General features: G+C 40.0%; 1 protein-coding gene across 1 annotated transcript in view; it reads right to left on the bottom strand.

Annotated features, from left to right (window-relative positions):
* Positions 1-23,715, bottom strand: part of SLC9A3 (solute carrier family 9 member A3) — a 124,012-nt gene that overhangs the window by 45,601 nt on the left and 54,696 nt on the right. Inside the window, exons 2-3 of the mRNA XM_027868784.1 lie at positions 15,021-15,323; positions 2,899-3,059 (exon numbers count right to left, since the gene is read on the bottom strand). Of these exons, the coding sequence (XP_027724585.1) occupies positions 2,899-3,059; positions 15,021-15,323 (464 nt within the window). The remainder of the gene's footprint in view (positions 1-2,898; positions 3,060-15,020; positions 15,324-23,715) is intronic.

Below are 23,715 nucleotides of genomic sequence, written 5' to 3'. Positions count from 1 at the left end.
AGAGAGAGAGAGAGAGAGAGAGAGAGAGAGAGAGAGAGAGAGAGAGAATGTGTGTATGTTTATGTGTGAATGCATGTAAGAGGTGATGGAGTAGAAGCAGCCAGCACTTCTACTTGATGCTGACACAACTGTAGTATTCCTGTTTGTAGGTCACTAATTCCCAACATTAATTTTTTAACACCTTGGAGGTGTCTCCAATTATGTCAAAAGTTATGAAATTCTCAGAAAAGGTGAGTCAAGATTTTGTGTGTAGTACTTTAGAAGAGAGAGGACACATTGCACAATCAAATAAGCAATTGAGAACTTTGGGAGAAAAAAAATTGCTGTGTTAATCCCCAAGGATTTATTACCCTTTTTCAGTAAATCAGTAAACAGTATAATGCAGAGTGTCTGAAAAGTTATCAGATCTAATAATAGAACACTCTAAAAAGTGGGAATGATTGACTAAGGAGAACACTGGGTCTATACTCTGGAGGAAAAAAATCAGTTCTCTCCCTCTCTCTCTCTCTCTCTCTCTCTCTCTCTCTCTCTTTCTCTCTCTCTCCTCCTCCTTTCCATTCTCCTTCACTTCTTTCTCTCTCTCTCTCTCCCATATCTCTTCTCTCTCTCTCTTTGCCTCTTTGTCTCTGCCTGTCTGTTTCTCTCATTTAACCACCTCATTTTACAAATGAGGATAATGAAGACCAGAGAGTGACTTTCCCAAGATCACTCTCTACAAGGTGAAGGCATGGGTACAATAGGCTAGCAGTTCTGTACCATGATTTTTTCAGCACTCTGTCACAATCATATAGTTTCAAATGATTTAAGACTAGAAAGGACCATTGTTTAGGATCAAGCCACAGGTGGGGAACCTGCGGCCTCGAGGCCACATGTGGCCTTCCAGGTCCTTGGGTGCATCCTTTTGACTGAGTCCAGATTTTACAGAACAAATCCTTTTATTAAGAGGATTTGATCTGTGAAGTTTGGATTCAGTCAAAGGGCCGTACTTGAGGACCTAGAGGACCATGTGTGTCCTCAAGGCCACAGGTTCCTCACCCCTAAATCTAAGCCCTTCATTTTACAGATGAAGAAACTGAGGCTAAATTAATTATTTGCCCAAGACCACATAACAAGTTGTAAGTAGCAAAGCTGAGATTTGAACCCAGGTCCTTTGAGTCTAAATCTGCTAATTCACTGTTAAAAGATTTATCAACAAGTTATTCTAAGAGTTGGGAAAGTCGGCCAATTCCTTTTCTTCTTTCCTGGTACATAAGCTTGACCAAGGAGAGAATCCTGGAAAGCTCTGAAGAGAGATCTTGTTTCCCACGGCAGGGAAACAAATGTGTTCTTGGTTAAAAAAGGTTAATAAATCATCTTGTATTATCATAATACTTTATATCCATCCTGCCCTCAAAGTTCTCTAGGTTCACAAAGTATATTTCTAAAGTTGTCTGGAGACCCTTGATCACCTTCAAAAGTCTTCCAGTTATCCTGTGAGATGGACTATTGTACTTTTGATGTTTATGCCATAACAATCTCTTTTTTTATTTTGAGCAGAAATCTGTCATTTACTTATTATATTAATTAAAATCCAGAAATAATTCCTTTGGTGAAATTTGGTGAAATTCTCCTTGGGAGAAATATCATTACTCCTCCTTCCTCAAATCCAATGGGACTTTCATGCAGTGATAAGCAGGAGTAGATGGGGTAGACAATCTGTGGGGTCTTTTACTCCACTGATTGGGCTGTGGACCAAAAAAATTTGAGAACAACTGCTCTCAGTAATAGTGATTAAGTATTTAAAATTTTAGTTTTATAGAAATATGGAGGTGAGGACTATGTACAACTGTGAGTTTGAAAATAACTACTAGAAGAAACATCATTTAAAAATGTTTGCAATTTTGAATTAGGAGAGGGTAAAACTGGTTAGTGGGGCATCTAGGTGGTGCAGTGGATAGAACACAGGGCCTGAAGTCAGGAAGACCTGAGTTCAAATCTGGCCTCAGACACTAGCTGTGTGACCCTGGGTGAGTCACTTAACCCTACTTGCCTCAGTTTCCTCATTTGTAAAATGGGCTAGAGAAGGAAATGGCCAGCTACTCCAATATCTTTGCCAAGAAAAGCCCAAAAGGGGCTATGAAGAGTTGGACACAACTGAATAACAATTAAAGAAAAAAAAAGACTGGTCAGAGAGACAGTAAGGTGTAGTGGATCAAGAGCCAGCCAAACTTGGAATCAGAAAAACTTGGATTCTAGTCCAGCCTGACACATAACAGGCTGTGTGACCCTGGACAATTCACTTAGCTTAGATCAGGTGCTGATTTGCTTTGGTAGCAGGAGTTTAATCTGCTGGGAGCTCTTTGCACTGATGAAATCACACGTGCTGCTTCTCCTCTTTTTCTCATTCCCTTCCCTGCCCCCAAAGGGTTCCTTAGCTTACTAGTTAAGACAGAAAGCAGCAGGAAGACTAACAGCTGCTTAAATGGACATTTAATGTGGGCAAAAGTATTAAATTACATAGCAAGTAGAGGAGTCAGTAAAATGCAACGGGTCTGGAGCGCTATCAGATTTAACAACAAGACAGGCCAGAAACATTCCTTGATGAGGTTACGAATTTCGTAAGTAAAGAGAATACTGCAGATAGAGAAGATTTAGGTTTCAGTCAAGTTTTCCACTTGGGAGAATCAGACCCAGTTAATCCTGGTGTTGGTGGCAGGGTCTTGCCATGGCCCATAGAGTGGGAAAGGAAACAGAACGAAGGAGTGGGTACTTCCTAGGCACTGGCAGAACTTGTCAACTGTTTGGCGGCTACCGAATTGTTTTTGCCTAGAGTTCCCAACTATTTGAAAAAAAAAAAAGCTGCAACAAAGCTTAAGGAGGAAACTACCAAAAACCAAACCCTCACCACCACTTGCTTACCACGGTGACAGCATCATTCAGCAGTGACTCCCCAAAAACGATGATAAACAGGACTTCATTGACATGGACTTCTTCAAAAACAGCCAGGACAGCCACAGGGTCCACTGCAGCTATCAAACTGCCAAACAAGAGGAAATCCAGCAATCCAATACGGAGCTCTCCTAGGAAAACAAAGCAAGTGACAAGCCACATGGGAAAGCACCACAGACAAGCGTCCCTGGAGCAAATCCAGTAGTGGTCAGTCCAGGGAGAATTAGTCACATAAAGAACTGTGGATTCCTCAAGATAATCTCTCGGATGAAGTAGCAAGATAATTCAGATCCCATTTCAGACGTGTGGGTGTTCTCACAGCTAGCTACTAGATCCTAAAGACATTTCCAGTGATCAGGCTCCTGAGTGAAAGGCAACAGTGGTCCAAAGTCAAACTGTTCAGAGGACTGAAAAAAAATACTCCAATTCTTTGCTTTTGGCAGATGGACCACTCTGCCTTGTGACAGCCCTGTAGTGAAAAGTCTAGGGACCAGGCACCGGGGAGAGGAAGGGTCCTTGGAGTGGGGACATTTCACAGGTTCACAGGATCACAGATTTAGAACTAAGATGGGATGTTAGGAGCCATTTAGAACAACCCCTTCATATCACAGAGGAGGCAACTAAATCTACAAGGGGTAAAGGGACTTGCTCAGAGTCACACAGTTAATGTCTGAAGTGGAATTTGGTTCCAAGAGCAGTACTCTATCACACTATTCATTCCTGTATTTCATTAAGAAATAATTCATTATGAAATAATGTCTTTGTTAAACAAAAGTAAAAGTAAGAATTTGTTACAGATTGGTTGCTGGTTGAGTGGTTGATAGATTTGGCTCTGGGAGTCCTGTTCTCTTTCCTAGCTCCTCTTTTTTCTAGTACCAGTTTTATTGAAGATCCTATTTGAAGAATTGTACCTGTACTGTACAGTTCCATCACATAAGCCAGCCAAGCAACCAGGTTTATGAATGAAATTTAAAGAAATATGCAATTTGGCTAGACAAATTCATTTGACTGTGAGCCAACCTCTACCTAGGCATGTTTTCTTTGTAAGATATCAACTATGAGTCATTTTTCTAGCTATCTGAACAACCCTCTATATCGGCTCATCTCATTAGTAATTGACAAGCATATAAGCAGTTTGGGAAAGCCACCTTATTCCCAAGGTAATGCTAGTTATATGACACTCAGTCTTCTCCTACAAGGGTTTTAATCCTTTCTACAAGGATTTTCTGAGTGGAGTTGCTTTATTTTATAGCACTGAACATGTGATGAAACTGGTGTTTGGAGCAGGCCCCAAACAGAAGGTACTCATCACCTGTTTCTACTGTCATTCTGCAAGGTAATTTTCCACTATTACTAAGCAAGAGATTAACAGACGGTCCTGCTTCAAGAGCTACAATTTGAGCATTCACATTTTGGCCACGTGTCTTTTTCAGTGGTCTATCTTTTCAACTTGGTCCATTGACACCATATTCAGTTAGTTCACTAGTTAGTTTAAGAATGGTAGAGTAATATAGTGAAAAACGCACTGTGTTTTGGAGCCAGAAGACTGGGGTTCATCTATCTATCTATCTATCTATCTATCTATCTATCTATCTATCTATCTATCTATCTATCTACTGATTTATCTGTGTATGTAATTATCCAACCATCCATCAATCTATTCATCCATCTACATATCTATCTATTCATACATCCATGTATGTATGTATCATCTACACATCAATCCATCCACATAGCTATCTATCTATCTATCACTCTATCTAGTCATCCATCCAGGTATCTATCAAGCTTTCCATTCATTCACCAATCTATCTATTCATCCATCCATGTATCTCTGTATCCATCCATCTATCCATCCATCCATCATCCATCCATCTATTTTACCCATCTATCTGTCTATCTTTTTGTTGTTGTTGTTGTTGTTGAGTTGTTTTTCAGCTATGTTTGACTTTTCATGACCGCATTTGGGGTTTTCTTGGCAATTGGATACTGGAGTAGTTTGCCATTTCCTTCTCCAGCTCATTTTTACAGATGATACTGAGGCAAACAGGGTTAAGTGACTTGCCCAGGGTCACATAGCTAGTAAGCGTTTGAGGCCAAATTTGAACTCAGGAAAATAAGTCTTCCTGATTCCAGGTCTGGCACTGTACCGCCTTGCTGCCTTTATCTGTCTATCTACACACACACACACACACACACACACACACACACACACACACATATGTATGTATGTATATATTTTATGTATATGTATTCCACATAGGATTGAATATATACATATATTTACATAAATACATATAACTGTATTATACACACATATTTATATGAATATATGTGTATATATTCAGTTATATATATACATGTAAAAATATATGCCTATATATGTTCAGCCCTAGAGCTCTAGCCCCAGCCTTTCTCCTCCGCTGTAGTTCAGTAACATAAATGGCCTATCAGACATCTTTCCAGGTGTTCCCACTCAACATTCCATCCTTTGTTTCTGCACATTTGTGCAGGTCATTTCCTCATTCCCCCTCATCTCCACCTTTCAAGGTCATCTTCTTCCTTCAGGGCTCAGCTCAGGTGATCCTTCCTCAAAGTCCACTCCAATAACTTCAAGTTGCTGGTGTGCTCTCCCTCCCCAAATTTACCATATGTTATATTTATTTGTAAATGTAGCACAGTGGATAGAGCACTGGGCCTAGAGTCAGGAAGAACTAAGTTCAAATCTGGCCTCAGACACTCACTAGCTGTGCGACCCTAGGCAAGTCATTTAACCTCTGTCTGCCGCAGTTTCCTTATCTGTAAAATGAGCTGGAAAAGGAAATGGCAAACTACTCCAGTATTTTTACCAAGAAAACCCCAAATGAGGTCACAAAGAGTTGGACACAACTGAAACAACTGAAAACAAATGCTTATCAATTCCAGCATTTCCCCCAAACACTTCTCAAGGACAGAGACTGTTTTTATTTTTGTATCCTTACCACCTAGCACAGTATCTGGCACATGGTAAGGGCTGAACAACTATTTGCTGAATCAAACTGAATTTCAGCAACAACACTGACTAGGGTGTGTGTGTGTGTGTGTGTGTGTGTGTGTGTATGTACGTGTATGTATGTGTGTATCTGTGTGTATATGTGTGTGTGTGTGTGTGTGTGTGTGTGTGTGTGTAAAAGCCAGTTCATCCCCCTGAGCCTCAGGTTCCCCATGATGTGTAAAGTGGAGATAACATTATTTCACTACCTGCCTCACGGGATGGGTGTGAAGAACATGTTTATAAAACGTGCAGTGCTCTAGAAATGTGAGCTATTACAGTCACTCAGCTGCACAAACCATTGTTACTAAAGTGCAAGGGAACCCAGAACATAAAATATAAACAAATCAGGTAACAGGCACAGTCTCATGTTACTCAATCAGCTTGGCAAAGGCTTAAAGAATTAACCTGCTTCTTCTAAACCCTCTTTGCTCTACCCGGGTGTCTGCATTCCTCCAGAAGACTCTGTCATTGGCCCATTGTCTTTTCTTGTCTTTCTCTCAGACCTTGCTGACTCAAGCTGAGCTCTCTAGCTCAGCTTCTCTAAGTATCTGGCAAGAGACTATTAAAACAATAAAACAAAAGAAAAAACCAAACAATGTGGGCTATAGGTTTACCTCCACTTCAGGTAGAAAATAATCTCATTAGAGACAACTGAATTCTGATTCTGTTCAAAGAAATTCCCAGACTATATTTTTCTCTGTGGTTGGCACAGTACTCTGCTTTTTAGCTGAGTTTACCATTTTAATGAATACATCTTTGGTTTTCCCAGTTTCTTTCTCTCTCTCTCTTTTCCCCTCTTCTCTTAAAATCTTATGAAACCACAGCTCCCAGTGTCTTTACAGCTTCACCCACTAGAATCCATCATCACCCTACCTAAACAGCACAGGATCATTTAAAAAACCTGGGTAAGCTTAGGCCACAAAAGATTCTCTCTCTCTCTCTCTCTCTCTCTCTCTCTCTCTCTCTCACCCATATATAGATATAGTTACTACATACTATATTACTATATATAGTTACTACATACCATATAACTATATATAGTTACTACATACCATATAACTATATATAGTTACTATATACTATATAGCTACTATATATACATATTATATATATATATAGTTGTTATAGTAACTGCTCCCCTTTTTGAGGTAATTTGGGTTAAGTGACTTACCCAGGGTCACACAGCTAGTAAGTATTTGAGGCCAAATTTTAACTCAGGTCTTTCTGACTTCAGGGCTGGTACTTTATCCACTGTGCCATCTAGCTGCCTCTAGATATGGTTACCATCTTAAAGTATTCAAGTATTGTGGAAGAAGAGTTAGACCTGTTCTAATCAACCCTTGAGGACAGAGCGAAAAGCAATGGGAGAAAGTTGTGAGTCACAGGCAGTAGAGAACATGCTGGATTTGGAGACAAGGGGACCTGGGTTTGAATCCCTTCTCTGATATATAATAGCAGTTTCCTTAGCTGTAAGATGAAGATAATTCTGCCTATAGCACCTAAACTCACAGGATTGTTGTCAAATAAAATAATGTGTGTAAAGTGCTTTGCAGACTTTGAAGCGCTATATAAAGGCCAGTTATTGATAAGCAGCAAATTTAGGCTTGAGGTAAGTATAAAAAAAAAAGTTCTAATAAACTTCTCTCAAAATGGAATGAACTGCTTCTAGAAGTAGTCCATTCCCTGACTCTTCCTGGCCAGGCTCCCTGTGGAGAAAACCTTCAAGCAAAGAGTGAACAATGCTGGATGGCAGGAGAAGGATTCTCATAGAGCAAAGAGTTGATTTATTCCAATCTCTGACTGGCAATGCTCACACCTCCAGGCACATCAACGTATTAACAATCTTCCTTCATCGTGTTAAGAGGCAGGCAGAGAGCTGGGCTCAGAGTACAAAGCTTGCCTCTGACGCCTCCTGGCTACGTGACCCTGGGCCAGTCACCAGCCTTCTAAGTACCTCACCCAAACTCCCCAAGCCTATAAATCACAGAGCAGGTATGGCTCTCCTGCATTGGCAGTTTCCTCTCTCTAACAGGGGCTCTTTATGCCAAAGAAACCACAGGCCAGCCTATAGAAAAATGTCAGTTCCTTATTGAAAAGTCTGCAAGTGGTTCTCTGTTGGCAGTGGCCCCTAGGTCAAATTTGAATCTGCCTAGCGCCTTCCCTTCTCCCAGCCTAGCTATTAAGGTAGAAGGATCTCGTGTCCCACCTCCTCCATAAAAGCTTTCCTTACTGCCTGAGGCCACAATTTCTCTCATCTTTGTAGTATAAATGTAATCACAGCTCAGTGCTTAATTGCTCTCTAATCCTTTTCACGTGTGCTAATCTTGCCTCTGCAGCTATACTATAAACTCCTTGAGGGCAGAGTCTATGTCTTGTACTTCTGTATCTGTATCCCTGAGGCTCGGGAAACCATGTAATAGAGTGGTATTAAAGTCAAAAGGACAGAGTTCAAGTCTGTACAAGAGTACAGAGTTCAAGTTTGGGCAAATCACTAAACATTCCTTAGCCGTTGTTTCATCCTGCTGACTTTGGGAAACATTAAAGCCTCCTATAAATGTGAGTTTCCACATACTTTCTATTCTTGGGTTGTGATATTCCTGGTATATGTGAACACAATTTAAAATCTTGCATTTACATTTTATCACATTCAGCACATCAGGATGGGATTCCATGAATCTATGATTGCTGAATTTAGGGGTATTTCTCTACCACTCCCCCCCACCCCCCAACAATACGTTCCCACAAATTTGTATGAAACAGCTTCTCCCCCAAGTTTTCTTTTAAAGATTTTGAAAGATTAATGAAATCTTAAGGGAGGATTAAAGTTTCCAAAGGAGTTTGCTTCTACTATCTTATCAAAAGCTAAAGCTACCAGCTGTTATCCTTATGATCCTCCCCGAATGGTAGCAATTAGTACCCTCTACATCATCTAGGTCCAATGAACATAAACATTACAAATATTACTTCTGTTCCCCTCTTAGACCTCACATAGGACTTCACCATATTCCTCTCTAATGTACTTGCATGCAATGTTGTGGATTATGGTTGTCTGTGTTTATGTCTAAACCCCCAGGAGGAACATTAAACAAAGCAATTTGGGGTCAAAGGACCCACACTGTGTCTCTTGCATTTACTATTGATGTGACCTTAGCATCTCTAGCTCTCAGTTTCCTGGTTTGGAAAATGAAAGCATTGCACTCGACCTCAAAGGTCTCTCCCATCTCTAAATTTATGAGCTTTCATCATATCCAAACTTGGTATGTCCCTTAATGACTAGCACAGAATTTTGGATATGGAAGGTGTTTAAGAATACATGTTGAAATGAAATCCCTGTCTAACATTCACACTGTCCACATGTGTGTGGTCAGGCGAAATGCACGAACATACTTGCTCCATGTTTATGTGCATCTACATACATACTTATAAATTAAGGTATGACATGTAAAATAATTTTCCTAAATCCCTTCTCTGACCCACTCTTTGGCCACCATCTCTTCTGCCATTCTGCCTATGTAGGGCTAAAAGAAAAGGAGTGAGAAAATAGGAGTGTATAAAAGAGAACAAAGATAGGAGAGGAAAAGAGAAAAAAGGAAGGAAATTTTGGTGGATAGTGGTAGGATGCAAACACAATGACTTTATGTGGTAATTACTTAGGAATATATATGTCATCAGTTGCCTGCTCCTGGGCTATGGTGCTTTTCACTTCTTCGAGTTCTAACCTGATGATGACCTCACTTCTTTAACCCACTAGTAGGAGATCAAACAAGAAGAAAACCCTAAGGGCTGGGGAGGGTTGGGAAGAATATCACTGGCTCCTGGACTCCTGCATCATGCTGTAAAGTTCCTGCACAACGCATGTGCCAAGGTGTGAGGTCTAGGATGTCGGCCATTTGAATGCATGGCTGTATAGGCAAGTAGCAGTGAACCTAAGCTGGCATTCTGTCCAGGTGCACCCCCTGAGGAGAGCAACGTAGAAGACCACTGACCACATTGGTTGGCAATCAAGATCTTGTCTCTGCAGTGGGCATGTCATTCCTAAGGAGATGGAGGGGCAGGCTCTGCTAGGAAAGCTTATTAGTGCTATACAGTACTAACTTCTCCAGGGCTCTGTGGTTGATATTGCCAACACCACAGGGGCCATCTTGTCAGCTGTTTCTACAGCGTGCATTGTTTCATAAATAGGCAGAAGTTAAAAGAGCAACTAATTTTCAAGTTACTTTTCAAGTGAAAAGTTTACCTATTAGTCTTCTTAGGCTTGGGAAGCATAGATCTTACTGCTGTAATCTACAAATTCCAATATTCAATTTCAGTAGAATTTCAAAATGCAAATTTCTCACACCTTTCCTGTCCTCCCTGGATTTCAAGCACAAGTGGATTTCAGATACAAATTCCCCTTCAAGGTTAGTCAATCTTTAAACACTGGTTGACTCCTATCATTTTCTCCCTAGTTACACTCGAGTTCTTTTGCTCACTCCATAGTTGTACCCCTTAGGAAGGCTACACGACAAAAAACAAAATAGACAATTTGGTCAAATTATCAGTCAGGTCAGTGATAAGAAAAATCAGTAAAATTGGTGGTAGGGTGCAAGGTAGATAGATAGATCACTGGATCACATCATAACATCAGAGATTTAGAGCTGCATAGGACCCATGCCACATCCTGTTAACTCACTGCATTTTTTCAAGTCTGTATCTCAAAAAGCCAACCTGAAGAGTCATGTAGCTTATGCCAATAAAGAAAGCTTTGGCACTGTCTACTTTGTTGAACATTCGTCTGCAGTGCTATCCCGCAAGGGCCAGCTGAATTAAGAGAACTCAAATTTCATCTAGTGAGGATGACCCCACCTAATTAATGTAGGAGAGCCAACCAATCAATCTGATGAGTAATGTTTGATGATCCACACACAACCACCACTGATGTCTGTCAGGTGAATTGGGAGCTTGGGAGGACTCAGGACTCGTTTCTTGTTTTTTTGGGGGGTTTTTTTGGTGTGTGTTTTCATCAAATGCAGCTTCCATTACCAGAGAAGGGGTCAATACTGTTTGGAACTGCTTTGTTTCCATCCAGTAGAGGGCAGGTATGCACCCATAAGGATTCAAAATATTCATAGCAAAGTGCTAACCCTGGAGTCAAAGGTTTCGCTTTGAGTAGTTACCTAGGGGCTAGTAGAAAGCAAAGAGGAGACCTTCATGGTTAACTTTTCTAAAAACCATTAATTACATTAGTGTACAAAGGAAAAACAGTGCATTCTCTTACCTTCCCTGCCTGACTTAGGGGCCAAAGCACTGTAAGCATGTTCTTCTCTTACTTAAAAAAAATCCAATACAATCCTAATTCAAGTAATAGATAAAAGTACACACAAGCTGGTTCATAGAAACAAAGACTACCACCAACCAGTCCTAATTATCACTCTTCTCTTAGAGCAGAAGGATTTAATCATTTTGTCATGGACTCTTGGGGCAGTCTGATGAAGGCTATGGACCCCTTCTCAGAGTAATGTTTATGAAATTCATAAAATAAAAAAATAGGATTACAAAGAAAAACAATTGTGCTAAAATAGTTATCAAACTATTAAAAAGAAATTCACAGACCCCTTGATCAACACCATTGTCTTAGAGGGTTATAGACCCAGTGGGCAAAGACTACATAATTTTCAATGTGTTACCTCACATATTTTTATTATCTGTTGAGTGACGATGATGATGATAATGATGATGATGATTGAAGAGAGGCAACATGACACAGTCTATAGCAAGGAAGACATGGTTTGAAGTTCCATTTCTGACATATGCTGAGTGTGTGACCATGAGCAATCATTTAACCTTTTTGGGACCCAGACAATGTTCTAAGATTAGAAGGTGCAGAGCCTTTGCTGTTCTGCATTGGTAGAGGAAATTCCCTCTGGGAAGCACCCCACACTATCATGATCATAAATCTAGCAGAAAAAAAGTTACTTGAAACTGGAGAGCCATCATGTTTTGGCATCAATTCAGATTGTGGTATTTTCAGATAATTGTCATATCACTAGTTGATTTCTATCTTAATTAGTGATAAGTGCAATGTGCTTGGCCACTATAAAACTGTGCTATTATAATGAATAAACACAAAGTTCAGCTGAGGCAAAAAGTGAATACTATTATTGTACTACTCTTAAAGATACCTTCTAGCTAGATCCCTTCATTTTGTAACTCATCCTATTGCCTTATGCTTACGTTTCAGTTTGTAGGACTCAAAGTTCCCAGCCAAGTACTTTTTTGGTCTTCTCTTGTCCAGACTAGTTTCCTTCACCTTAATAGCTTCTGACCATGGAGTAATTAGGAGAACTTTAGTTTGGAAACGAGCTTCATAAATCAGACACTAGAGAACAAAGGTAGTTTGTTCCAATAAATAGTACCAAATAAATACTCTATTTATTTATGAAGATTCCAGTTGCTCTAAGCATGCAGAAGCTATGCACAAAATGAGCAAAATTCTCCTGGGAACTCAAAGAAACTTCTGCAGCAGGAAGGTCACCATTACAATGATCATATTCAATATGAATTGGTTTATTGGTCCCAATAACAGGAACTATAAATAGCTGTTGCTGCTTGATGTGAAGATGGGTAAAAACAGGCCAGAAGTTAGAATGAGAAGATAAAATAGTTGGTTAGCAGAGTTGTTTAGTGTAGCACCACACCAATTCAGCCAAGATGCCAGTTCACTCTCATATGGGCCAATCAGCTCTGCTCTGATTCCTGACCACAGACTGTGCTTCAACCTCAGCCATTCATCATGTGCCCTGCTAGTCAGGGCACAAATTCATCCTCTATAAATGGAAAACCAAACTGAAAAAAAAAATGGCCTACTAATTGGGGGTCATCTGCATTATCTTTATATAAGAATTTCCAAACATTTTGTTTTTTCTTTTAGGTGCAGAGTCCCAGACTGAAGCAACAAGGCATAATAAACAAGTGATAGGAAGCAATGGCTGCATGTAAACCATGTAAGCCTAGAGTACACCATCCATCAGGACTTTGTTTGGGTGGAACAAAGACAGCCCAGGAAGCAAAGCTGCCACAATGGTACCAAAAATTTGTAAACAAACAAAAAATGCCAGTCTCAGCTGCCAACAAGATGATGAAATTGTCATCTCGAATATAATATGTTCACAGGAATGAGATCTTATGAGCCAGCTGTTTATAGGCTGCAATAAATCGATACATGCATGGATGGTATCAAAGTCTAAGAACTGAACTGTTGGCACATATCATATAATTTTTTCAGATTACTACCTAATAAAAATAGATTTTTTTATTTGTTTCTTGAGTGCTGAGGCCTCACTAATACCAACCAGCAAAGGGGACCCGAGTATGAATATGTGTGATCACAGTATTGAGGGCAAAGTCTGATGTTAACTAAAATACAATTCAGGGTTATGATATCAATCTGTCAAAGCATGCACAATCTGATGTGGACCTTTGATCATCTCTTTGCCAATGCATCTTTAATGCAATGAAGATTTCTAGCTCCTGATTTGATAATAAAGGCCTAGAAAAAAAGATATTCTTCGCAATGTTACTTCCACAATTCAGGACTTAATTAGGTAGGAGCTTGAAAATTCTAATATCCAATACTTATGTCTAGAAGAAAATGAATCCTGTGTGTTTGGGTTCAAATAGTGAACAAAAGAGGCATTCCTATTTATAAAAATAAAAGGTGGGAAAAAAAAGAAAATGCTTAAATAATTGCTGTAGCATTCTCCCAGAATCTGAAGGAATCATAGACTTATTGAGAGTCAGTCAGAGTGGATAGTCTAAGTGTAATGAGCCCATTTTGTCTCCCAATTTGGGCAGTGAGAACCCTGTACTTCGAATCATAATTCCCAGAAGCTAAATGCACAATCCTGATGATATGTTAATTGTTTTAGTTTCAGCCAACTGTTATTTTCCTTAGATTAGATTAGTATTCAATATCAAAGACCTGACTGAGTTCTGACCTTAGGTTATTTGTTCAAAGACTCTGGGAGATTCATTTAGCACCCCTGTGTTCTTGTTTCCCCGCCTTTACATGAAAATAAAAATTTAATTCAGAAATACAGAGGGAGGCACTTTGTAAAGGAGGAGAGAGAGGCATAAGAACAATAAAATGACCCAAACTGTGTTGAGACACACGCCCAGCTTCGCCATCATTTCAGACATTCAGGCTAATGTGGGACAGCTGAAAAGAAAATATTGTATATATTCATTCTCCCAATTTTTAATAGAATGACAACAGACTTACTATAGAGAGTTTTGTCCCCCTCAAATAGTCGTTTAGTTATACTAGGCAGTTTGCATCCCTGGCCTTTTCCAGAACAGGTTTCATTTTTCTTTTGCCTGCATGATTTTCTATAATCATGGAAGTTGTACAAAGAGGGATGGTTTGGGAAGAGCAGTTACTAACAGTTACTAACAGGACAAGCTGCTGGGACTGGGTGGGTACTGGTAGGGATTGCTCAAAAGTTTTGAGGAAGGGTATATGCCAGTGGCTAGCCACATCCCCTTTCATAATGGAAATGCTTGTCCTATTCTTATGCTTCTCTGGAAGTCAACACCGCAGGGCCCATCCTGCTAGAAGTACCAGAGAAGGGGAGATGGTAACCATCTCTGGTCTGGCACTGAAGATAAAATTTTTTTCTGGCAACTTTACTTTATAGCAACATGGATATGCCCTAGTTTAGAGCTATACATGTATGCTTTATTTTAGACAGCAGTTGTCACTTTCAAAAGTACTAAAACTGAATTTTTGCTCATTGAATTATAAAAGGTAAATTAACTAGGAGAGTTCATTTTTTTGTCTATAGCCTGTGAGAAATATTTTTATAAAGATAAGAACCTTTTTGTGAATAACCCCTAATTTATCTATTTTATAAGTATATTTACAAATGGATTTTTGTATACTGTTTTCCCTATCCATAACTGGAAAGAAAAATTATTTATCCAAGATTTTACAAGGAATGAGCCACTACTGTAGTAAATCATGACATTAAATTAACACTAAAACTTTGGGAATAAAAAATAGAGAAGAATTTCTCTTTACCCATGATGCCACTGAGGTAGACACCATATAGTGATAAGCCAGTTGTAGCAGCATTCCACACAGTTCCAATAACAGCGTATAAAAGGATGGTCCCGAGATTTCCAAAGAACAGGCGGTTTGGCATAAAATACCCAGCATCTAATACAATGGGTGGCAGCAGGTAGAAGAAGAATAATGTTGGCGTGAGGGTGAAGGAAGCAATGTGGTCTGCAGCCCACACAATCCCTCCCAGGATAAGGCCAAGAACAATGAGCAAAGCACTTTCTGGAACAACGCTGGTGACTTTGTGAGACAGGTGGAAAACTGCAAAGAAAAAGAAAAAGGTTTTTTTGGTAGAATCAGAACACAAGGCATATTTCTTAGATAAAGTAGCTTTCGCTCAGCATCTTTGACTGTCTTCTTCATCTTTGCATTCCTAACTCCTATGACTATTTTGCATTCTTAAATACTTCTGGACCCTGTGATTTCTACTGGCAAGCACTGTCTCCAGTGATGCAATTAAAGCTTCTTTGAAGCCTTATAAGATAGCTTAATGAGTTTTAATAACCAGATGAACAAAACAAAGCACCGCCCTCCGGCCGTATCACCACTTGTGGCCCGCCTTCCTGTCATGAACTTCTCTGAACTTAGCTAGGCCATTTGGCAATGGTTAGACAATCCATCATTAGGCTTATAGCATGGAAGGACCTGCCAATGCTTGTTCTCAACGGCAGCAGCCTGTGAAAACCCAGGGTTACCTTTAAGCTTTAATGAGGCATCGGAGGGAGCTTTCACATAGTAGGCACTTAGTAAATGTTAGTAAAAGTAATAAATTTAAGTTCTGCTCCTTGAAAGCAAAGTTCCCTTCCTCTGGCCTATAAGCTTTAGAAATACCCTTGCACCGGGTCTCCTCCTTCTTTGATGAACAATGAAGGACTCCAGGAAATGTCAGGCAGCTATGGTAGCCATGTGGACCCCAACAGAGTCCCTCTTGAAGATCAAATGGTTCCTTTCTAGGGCTTCCTTTTAAAATAAATGGAAGCACCTGCAAAGTGGGCAATGCGTTTGGTTATAAATCTAATCAAGGTTCATGCTGATGGAATTTTGACATTTTCCCTCAAATGCATTTATATCAGATCTAAAAAATCCATGGCCTTTTGCAGAATATGGATCTGAACTCACCAGTTGGTACTTGGGACAGGAGTCTTCCAGTTGTTCTGTTTCCTGTATGGTTATAAGGTCCTCAAGGGAAGAGACTACATGTTTCATTTCATTTCTATTCCTCCACCTTACACATGTTCTTAGCACATTGTAGATATTCAATAAATATACACTGGTTAATCACTGGGATGGGGACAGAGGGTTATCTTTCTCTTAGATGTGCTTCATCTGGCTCTGGCCTAACCAGCTTTATTATACATTATTCCTCTCCAAACACCCTAGAGTCCATTCCTTTTTGCTGTTCCTTACACGTGGCAGTCTGTCTTATATCTCTGGGCCTTTGAACTGGCTGGCTTCCATTTCCTGAATATTTTTTCCATCTAAACTCCACCTTTTAAAATACCTAATTTCCTTGAAGCACCATTTTTTCATGAAGCCTTTCCTGATCTCCTCCACCTGTTAAGGCCACCCCCAAAAATTATCTGGCATTTATTCTGTATACAATTTTATATGTAATTTCACTGATAGAATGTAAATTCCATGAGGGAATGGACTGTTTGATTTTTGTCACTGTATCTAAATTACCAAGCATAGCCTCTTGCATATAGTTTTGCTCAGTGTCCAACTCTTTGTGACCCCATTTGGAGTTTTCTTGGCAAAGATATTGAAGTGGTTTGCCATTTCCTTCTCCAGATCATTTCACAGATGAGGAAACTGAGGCAAATAGGGTTAAGTGACTCACCCAGGGTACCACAGTTAGTAAGTATCTGAGGCCAGATTTCAACTCAGGAAGATGAGTTTTCCTGACTCTAGCCCAACACTGTGTCCACTGTACCACCTACCTGCCCTGGCACATAGTAAATTCTTAATTAATGTTTCCTGATTGATTTATTGATTAGCTCAAGCTAACCCATATTCCCAGACTCATTTCCTATGAGGCAATATTGCACTCTCCTTTTCCCTAGACACTCAGTTCTCTTTTAATTCACTCACTGGATAGAGGCTTCAATCTGACTAATACCATAGCACAAACACTGTAATATACTAGACTCCCTTCTTTTCATGCCTTCATTTCAGTATAATAAGACTCTCCCCTGGAAATCACTGTTTTCTTCATTTGCTAATTTGGGTAGAGTTTTTTCTTAAGGCAAAGGTCCACACTTAATTTTTTTTTTTTCCTGATGAGGAGCTACAATGAATATCCTTGAAGTCTTTCCATAGCCTCCAAGGCATGTGGTGGGGTAGTGATGCATAGGCTGGGTAGCATGGTGACTCATCAGCCAAAAGGTGTTGCTGACTGTGAGGAAAGGGGTGGAGGCAGTGACTGATTTACATTTAAGCCAGATAAAGCTTTGAGATCAATCCGTAGATTTTAATCCAATACTTAGGGACTTCTCTCCAAAGGATCACAACCTTCATCCCTTTCATCTTTAAATTATCAACTAGTCTATTCCCCTAAACTCCTAGAGCAAAGAGTCACCATCTTTTATACCCAGAGGTGAACTGTCCTGAAATGGGACTATTTGGGCTAATATACCTTCTTACTCTATTTTCAGACTAAGAAAATGAGGTAGGGGGAAAAAAGCTTTCCTTGTGTTAAGCCTAACCTACTAACGGTTAATATTGACCCACAAGGTAAAGAACAATTAGCCTTAGACGTGTGTCTGGTCAATGGTCACGTTTGCTCACTACAGTTGTTTGCCGAAAAGACTTCTCTTACTATTTAAAGAATTAGCCCTTGATTTGGCTATCACACGAATCTGGTGAAGGGCAACATTCTTTTGGCAAGTTATCAAAAGGGAGTATAGGAACAGTTATATCTAATAATGAACTACTGCTTATCAGCCCAGAAACTCCAACAGGACTAGATAACAAGTATTCCAGAAGAAAAGGGACTTTCTTAGAGGGCCTGGCACAGGAGCAGTGGCACAGCAAGATCTTTTTCTTTTTTAATTAATTTATTTTGATTTATCAATAATCACTTTCATATGCTTTTGAGTTTAAAATTTTCCTCCCTTCCCTCCCCACTACCCTCCCCAAGACGGCACAAAATCTGATATAGGCTATACATATACATTCCTATTAAACATATTTTCACATCAGTGATGTTGTAAGTAAGAATTAGGACCAATAGGAGGAAGCACCAGAAAGAGGGAACAAAACTCAACAGAAGAAAAAATAGCAAATAGTATGCTTCGATCCAGCAGGAACTTTTTCATCAGTAATCAGTGACTGAACTTATTTTTTTTTGTATAAATTCTATTTCATGATAAGAATCTCTAAGTGATTGCTGCGTTGTCTCAGAAAATAATTTTTTGAATCAAACTTTCAGTCTATCCCACTCAAATCATGAAGTACAAAAATAGGATGTCCAGGTAATTTAATTATCCAGATATCATACATAGGATCGGGGATTAGGAGCTGAAAAGAATCTTGGATGTCATCTGGTCCAACCCTCTCATTTTGACAAAGGAGGAAACTGAGACCAAATGACATGTTTGCAGAGTCACAAAAGTGGTAAAATATAGACAGGATTTAAAACCCAGATTCTTTGACTTGAGATTAAGCACTTTCCCCACTGATTCTAAGATCCTTTTGGAAAGTTACAACAATAACTTAACACACACCTATACATATAAATGTACTTTATAGGGATAGTGTAAAGATGAAATATATAAGATATACCAAACATCTAAACATTATCTCTGAAATTTAAGGATAATTCTCTACACATTCTTTACCCTTCTATAATCTAACAGGATAAGAAGGTGGGAGTTTCTCCATAATTATTCATATAAATCATTGCATTTCTACAACAGAGTTTCACTGTCATGGGGAAATGGCCCTGGATTCACAAAGACCAATATCTGAACTCCAGTTATTCAGACATTGTATTTATTCAGTAAGTTTTGTGGTTTATGTAGACAACTTCATCATACCCTAACATAAAAGGATGATTTTGAAAGCACGCTACTGAAGGCATTCTGCCGCTAATACAGCAGGTTCCTCTAAGTCTAGGAAATCCAGGTCCTCTGCCCAGCTCAACTACTGATTCATGGTGACCTTGTACACGTTTCCATTTTTCTATCTAAACTACCATAGTAGGAAAAGCACTGGACTTGTAGTTGTATGACCTGAGTTTGAATCCTGGTTCTTTTTACCTGTGTGTGGTTGGACAAGTCTCTATCTCTCTGCACCTCAGTTTTCTCATCTATAAAACCTGAGGTCAGACTAGATACATTCTAAGGACCCTTCTAGCTCTAGACATATAAGCCTGTGTCAAAACCCCATTTTAAAATATATGTTATGTCCATCATAAGGAGACTCTATTACTACTACCCCATTGTTCCTGGTATTGCTCTTAGGGGCCAAACAGAATAAATCTAATTTTTCTATCACATGAGAGCCTTTCAAATACTTGGAAGCAACTATCATACTTTATTCTCCTGTATAACCCTAGATGAGTCACTGTGCCTCTCTCTCTGTTCCTTGGTTTCCTCATTTGTATAATGGAGTTGGAGTAGATAAATTCTAAGTTTCCAACGGATAAAACAACATGTACTTTAAAATACTGTGTGGATTTTACAGGGATAGTGTGAAGATGAAACATATAAGGTCTGCCAAATATTTTCCATGAAATTTGAGGATAATTCTCTATATATTCTATATCCCTCCATGACTAGGACATTTTATCTGCCCTGACAGCCCTCCACCTTCACACTGACTGTCAGTCCAGGAACAAAGCTCCCTTCTCCCCATTCCCCATACCAGACAACCTATTAGAGTAGGCCCAAATTGGAGGGCGAGAACCTTGAATAGGCCTCACTCCCCTATAATCAGTTGGGCCCCAAGACTCCATCTACCTGTTCCTTGACCATTAGGCAGAACCAGTGACCTACCATCTGCCTGCTGCTGTGTAACCTCCCTCTTTTCCATCAGTTGCTCAGGGATTGACAGCCAAATCAACATGATCTTGCTATTGCCCTATGTGTCCATTCAGCAGACAATCTGAGTTGGAGTTGTCCTAAAATGTAACTTTCTTCCCTGGCTTCTGCTGAACCTTTTCATTTGCTCTGCAGCTGAAGCTTCATATATCTTGTCTTCCCAATTAGAATGTGAGCAAGGGGGTGGAGTAAAAGCAGTGACTTGCTTGAGCTCTCCCCCAAACCCCTCCAAATACTTGTGAAAAATGACTCTAAACAAATTCTAGAGCAGCAGAACCTGCAAAAACACAGAGTGAAACAAATTTCCAGCCCAAGACAAGCTGGATGGTTGATGGGAAAGGTCTGTTGCACTGGACTGGGAGAGGAGCGTGGACTGTGCTGGGGGCCTCGGCAAACCCAGAGCAGGTCTTGGGGGACTGAACCACAGGCAGCCGTGGCAGACTTCTCAACCCACAAACACCAAAGAAAACTTAGAAGGTCAGTGGGATGTGGATGAGAGAGGAGCATGGTCCAGCCCTGGCCCTAGCACAGCCCCGGGGTGGTGGCCACAGCAGCAGTGGTTGCTTCTGGAGCTCTTGGCCCATAGACTGGGGGGGAATCCAGTGGCTGATCAAAAGGTGATTGCAGGGATCTCTTTGCTGGTACTGAGGCAGGATTCTCTTGCTTTGCCCGTGCTTGGATCTGGGTCAGAGTCCTGGGTGGCGGTCCTGGGGTGAGGAGGAGGGCTGGTGTGGTAGAGCTTGTGGTGGTGGTAGACAGAGAATCCTCCTCACAGTTCCAGGCAGAAAAAAAGGCTTGTAGTCACTTATAGACTAGAGCACAGGCCAGGAAAGGAGTAAACACCTCTCCTTTGATCATACCACCTTGGAAAAATGGAAAATTTACAGGTTCCTCTGAAATTCAGATATCTCTGAAAACAGCTGCACAAAACCCCTAAAGCTTCGGACTGTACACCCTCCACACTGGAAGCAGACTTCTACCTTAACAAAGAGTTTAAAAGTCAAATAATTAGCTGAATGGACACATGAGTGTAATCCTTCAGGGTTAAAAATAGATATTCAATGAAATAGAGGACTTTCAAGCTTTTTTTTTTTTTTTGGTTGGCTAGGCAATGGGGTTAAGTGACTTGCCTAGGGTCACATAGCTAGTAAGTGTTAAGTGTCTGAGAATGGATTTGAACTCAGGTCCTCCTGACTCCAGGTTCAGGGCTCTATCCACTGTGCTACTTAGCTGCCCCTCAAGAATTCTTGTTAAAAACACCAGAGCTGAGTCAAAAATGTGACTTTCAAATACAAGACTCAAGAGAAGCATGAAAAAGTAAACAGGAAAGAGAAATCATAAGGGACTTTAATAAGTTGAACTGTTTACATTCCTACATGGAAAGATGATATTTGTAACTCATGAGACCTTTCCTATTATTAGGGCAGTTGGAGAGAATATATATACATATATACAGAGGGCACAAGGTGAGTTGAATATGAAGGGATGATATCTAAACAATGAAATTATGGGGTGGGAGAGAATTGTCCTGGGAGAAGGAGAAAGGGAGAGGTAGAATGGGGTAAATTATCTCATAACAGAGGCAAGAAAAAGTTTTTACAGTGGAGGGGAAGGGAGGAAGGTGAGAGCAAATGAGTTAATCTTACTCTCACTGGATTTGGCTTAAGGAGAGAAAAGCATACACACTCCATTGGGTATGGAAATCTATCTTACCCTACAGTTAAATAGGAGGAAAAGGGATAAGAGAGGGGAAAACAACAGAAGGAAGGGCAGAATGGGGAAGTGGGTAATCAGAAGCAAACACTTCTGAGGAGGGACAGGGTGAACGGAAAGAATAGAATAAATGGGGGGCAGGATAAGATGGAAGGAAATATAGTTAGTTTTTCACAACATGACTGTTATGAAAGTGTTTGGCATGACTACACATGTATAACCTATATCAAATTGCTTGCCTTCTCAATGAGGGTAGGTGAGGAGACAGGAAGTGAGAGAATTTGGAACTCAAAGTTTTAAAAAAGTGAATGTTAAAAAATTGTTTTTACATGAAACTGGGAAATAAGATATACAGACAAAGGGATACAGAAATCTATCCTGTTCTATAGGAAAATAGAAGGGGAAGGGGATAAGGGGGGAGGTGATAGAAGAGAGGGCAGATTGGTGGAAGGGATATTCAGAATGCATGCTGTCTTAGGGTGGGGGGGGAGAAATGGGGAGAAAATTTGGATCTCAAAATCTTGTGGAAGTGAATGTTGAAAACTAAAAATAAATAAATAAATAAACAAATAAATATATAATAAAAAAGAATGTGAGCAAGGACTGCTCATCTTTCTATTTACATTCCCAGAATTTAGTACAGTACTTTGCACATAGTAATTGATTAATAAATAAGCATTCATTCATTCATTCAATCCCTGCTCCCTCATACCAGTCCAACTCAGCCCCTTTCTACCTACATTCCTATCCCAATCTACCCTACCTTTCCATTGTACCCAATATTGTTCTATTGTTAACAAACAAAATTAGACTTTCATATTGAACCTGTGCCCTCTTCCCAGAAACTTGTTGTTCCACTCTTCACGACTCCATTTGGGGTTTTCTTGGCAAAGATACTGGAGTGGTTTGCCATTTCTTTCTCCAGGGGATTAAGGCAAACACAGGTGCCTTAGGTCACATAGCTAATAAATATCTGAAGCTGGGTTTGAACTCAGGTCTTCCTGACTCCAGCCCAGGCACTCTATCCTTAGTTATACTGAAATTACTTTTAATGTAGTTTGTATTTTTTAAAATATAAAAGTTGTTCTCTCCCCTCCCCTAACTGAATGTAGGCCTCTTAATGGCAGGGACCCTTTTGTTTATGTCTTTGTATCTTCAGAGCCAAGGACCATGTCTGGGACTTGGTATATGCTTAATAAATGCTTGTTTAATCAAATGGAATTTAATTGGAATTTAATGGAATATACACGATATAGAGAAATACAGCAGGTAAATCCTTTTTATAAGTCTCTAGAATATGGAATGTGTATTTGTCTACTGATTTTAATCTAACTTTCAGCTCCTATGGCATTCCCCTTCCCCAGGAAACACAACAACCGCTTCTGACTTTTAAGGCCCTTTATGCCCTCCTCTCCTGACCCCTGTTACCTTTCCAGTCTTCTTACACCTTATCCCTCTCCACATATTTCATGATCCAGTGACACTGGTCTCCTGGCTATTTCCTTGGCACAAGACACTCCATCTCCTGACTGGGCATTTCCCCTGGCTGTCCTCAATGCCTGGAGTTCTTTCTTTCCTCTTCTTTGCCCCCTGGCTTCACTGGCTCCCTTCAAGACTCAGGCAAAATCCCACCTTCTGTAAGAAGTATGTCCCAGACCCCCTCAATGGTAGAGCCTTCCCTTGGAGATTATCTCCAGTTCACCCTGTAAATATCTTGTTTTTATATAGTTGTTTGTATGCTGTCTCCCCCATTAGACTGAGTTTCTTGAAGGCAGGGACTCCCCTCCTTTTAGCCCCTTTATTTGTATCTCCAGTGCTTAGCATAGCGCCTGGAATATAGTAAGCACTTAATAAAAGCTTGTTGAATGGCCAACTGACAACAGGAGACAACAATTCTG

This window comes from Vombatus ursinus, unplaced genomic scaffold (assembly GCF_900497805.2).
Source record: "Vombatus ursinus unplaced genomic scaffold, bare-nosed wombat genome assembly UNPS02014791.1, whole genome shotgun sequence".
In the NCBI taxonomy this organism is placed as follows: domain Eukaryota; kingdom Metazoa; phylum Chordata; class Mammalia; order Diprotodontia; family Vombatidae; genus Vombatus; species Vombatus ursinus.
This window is presented reverse-complemented; position numbering and strand designations above follow the sequence as displayed.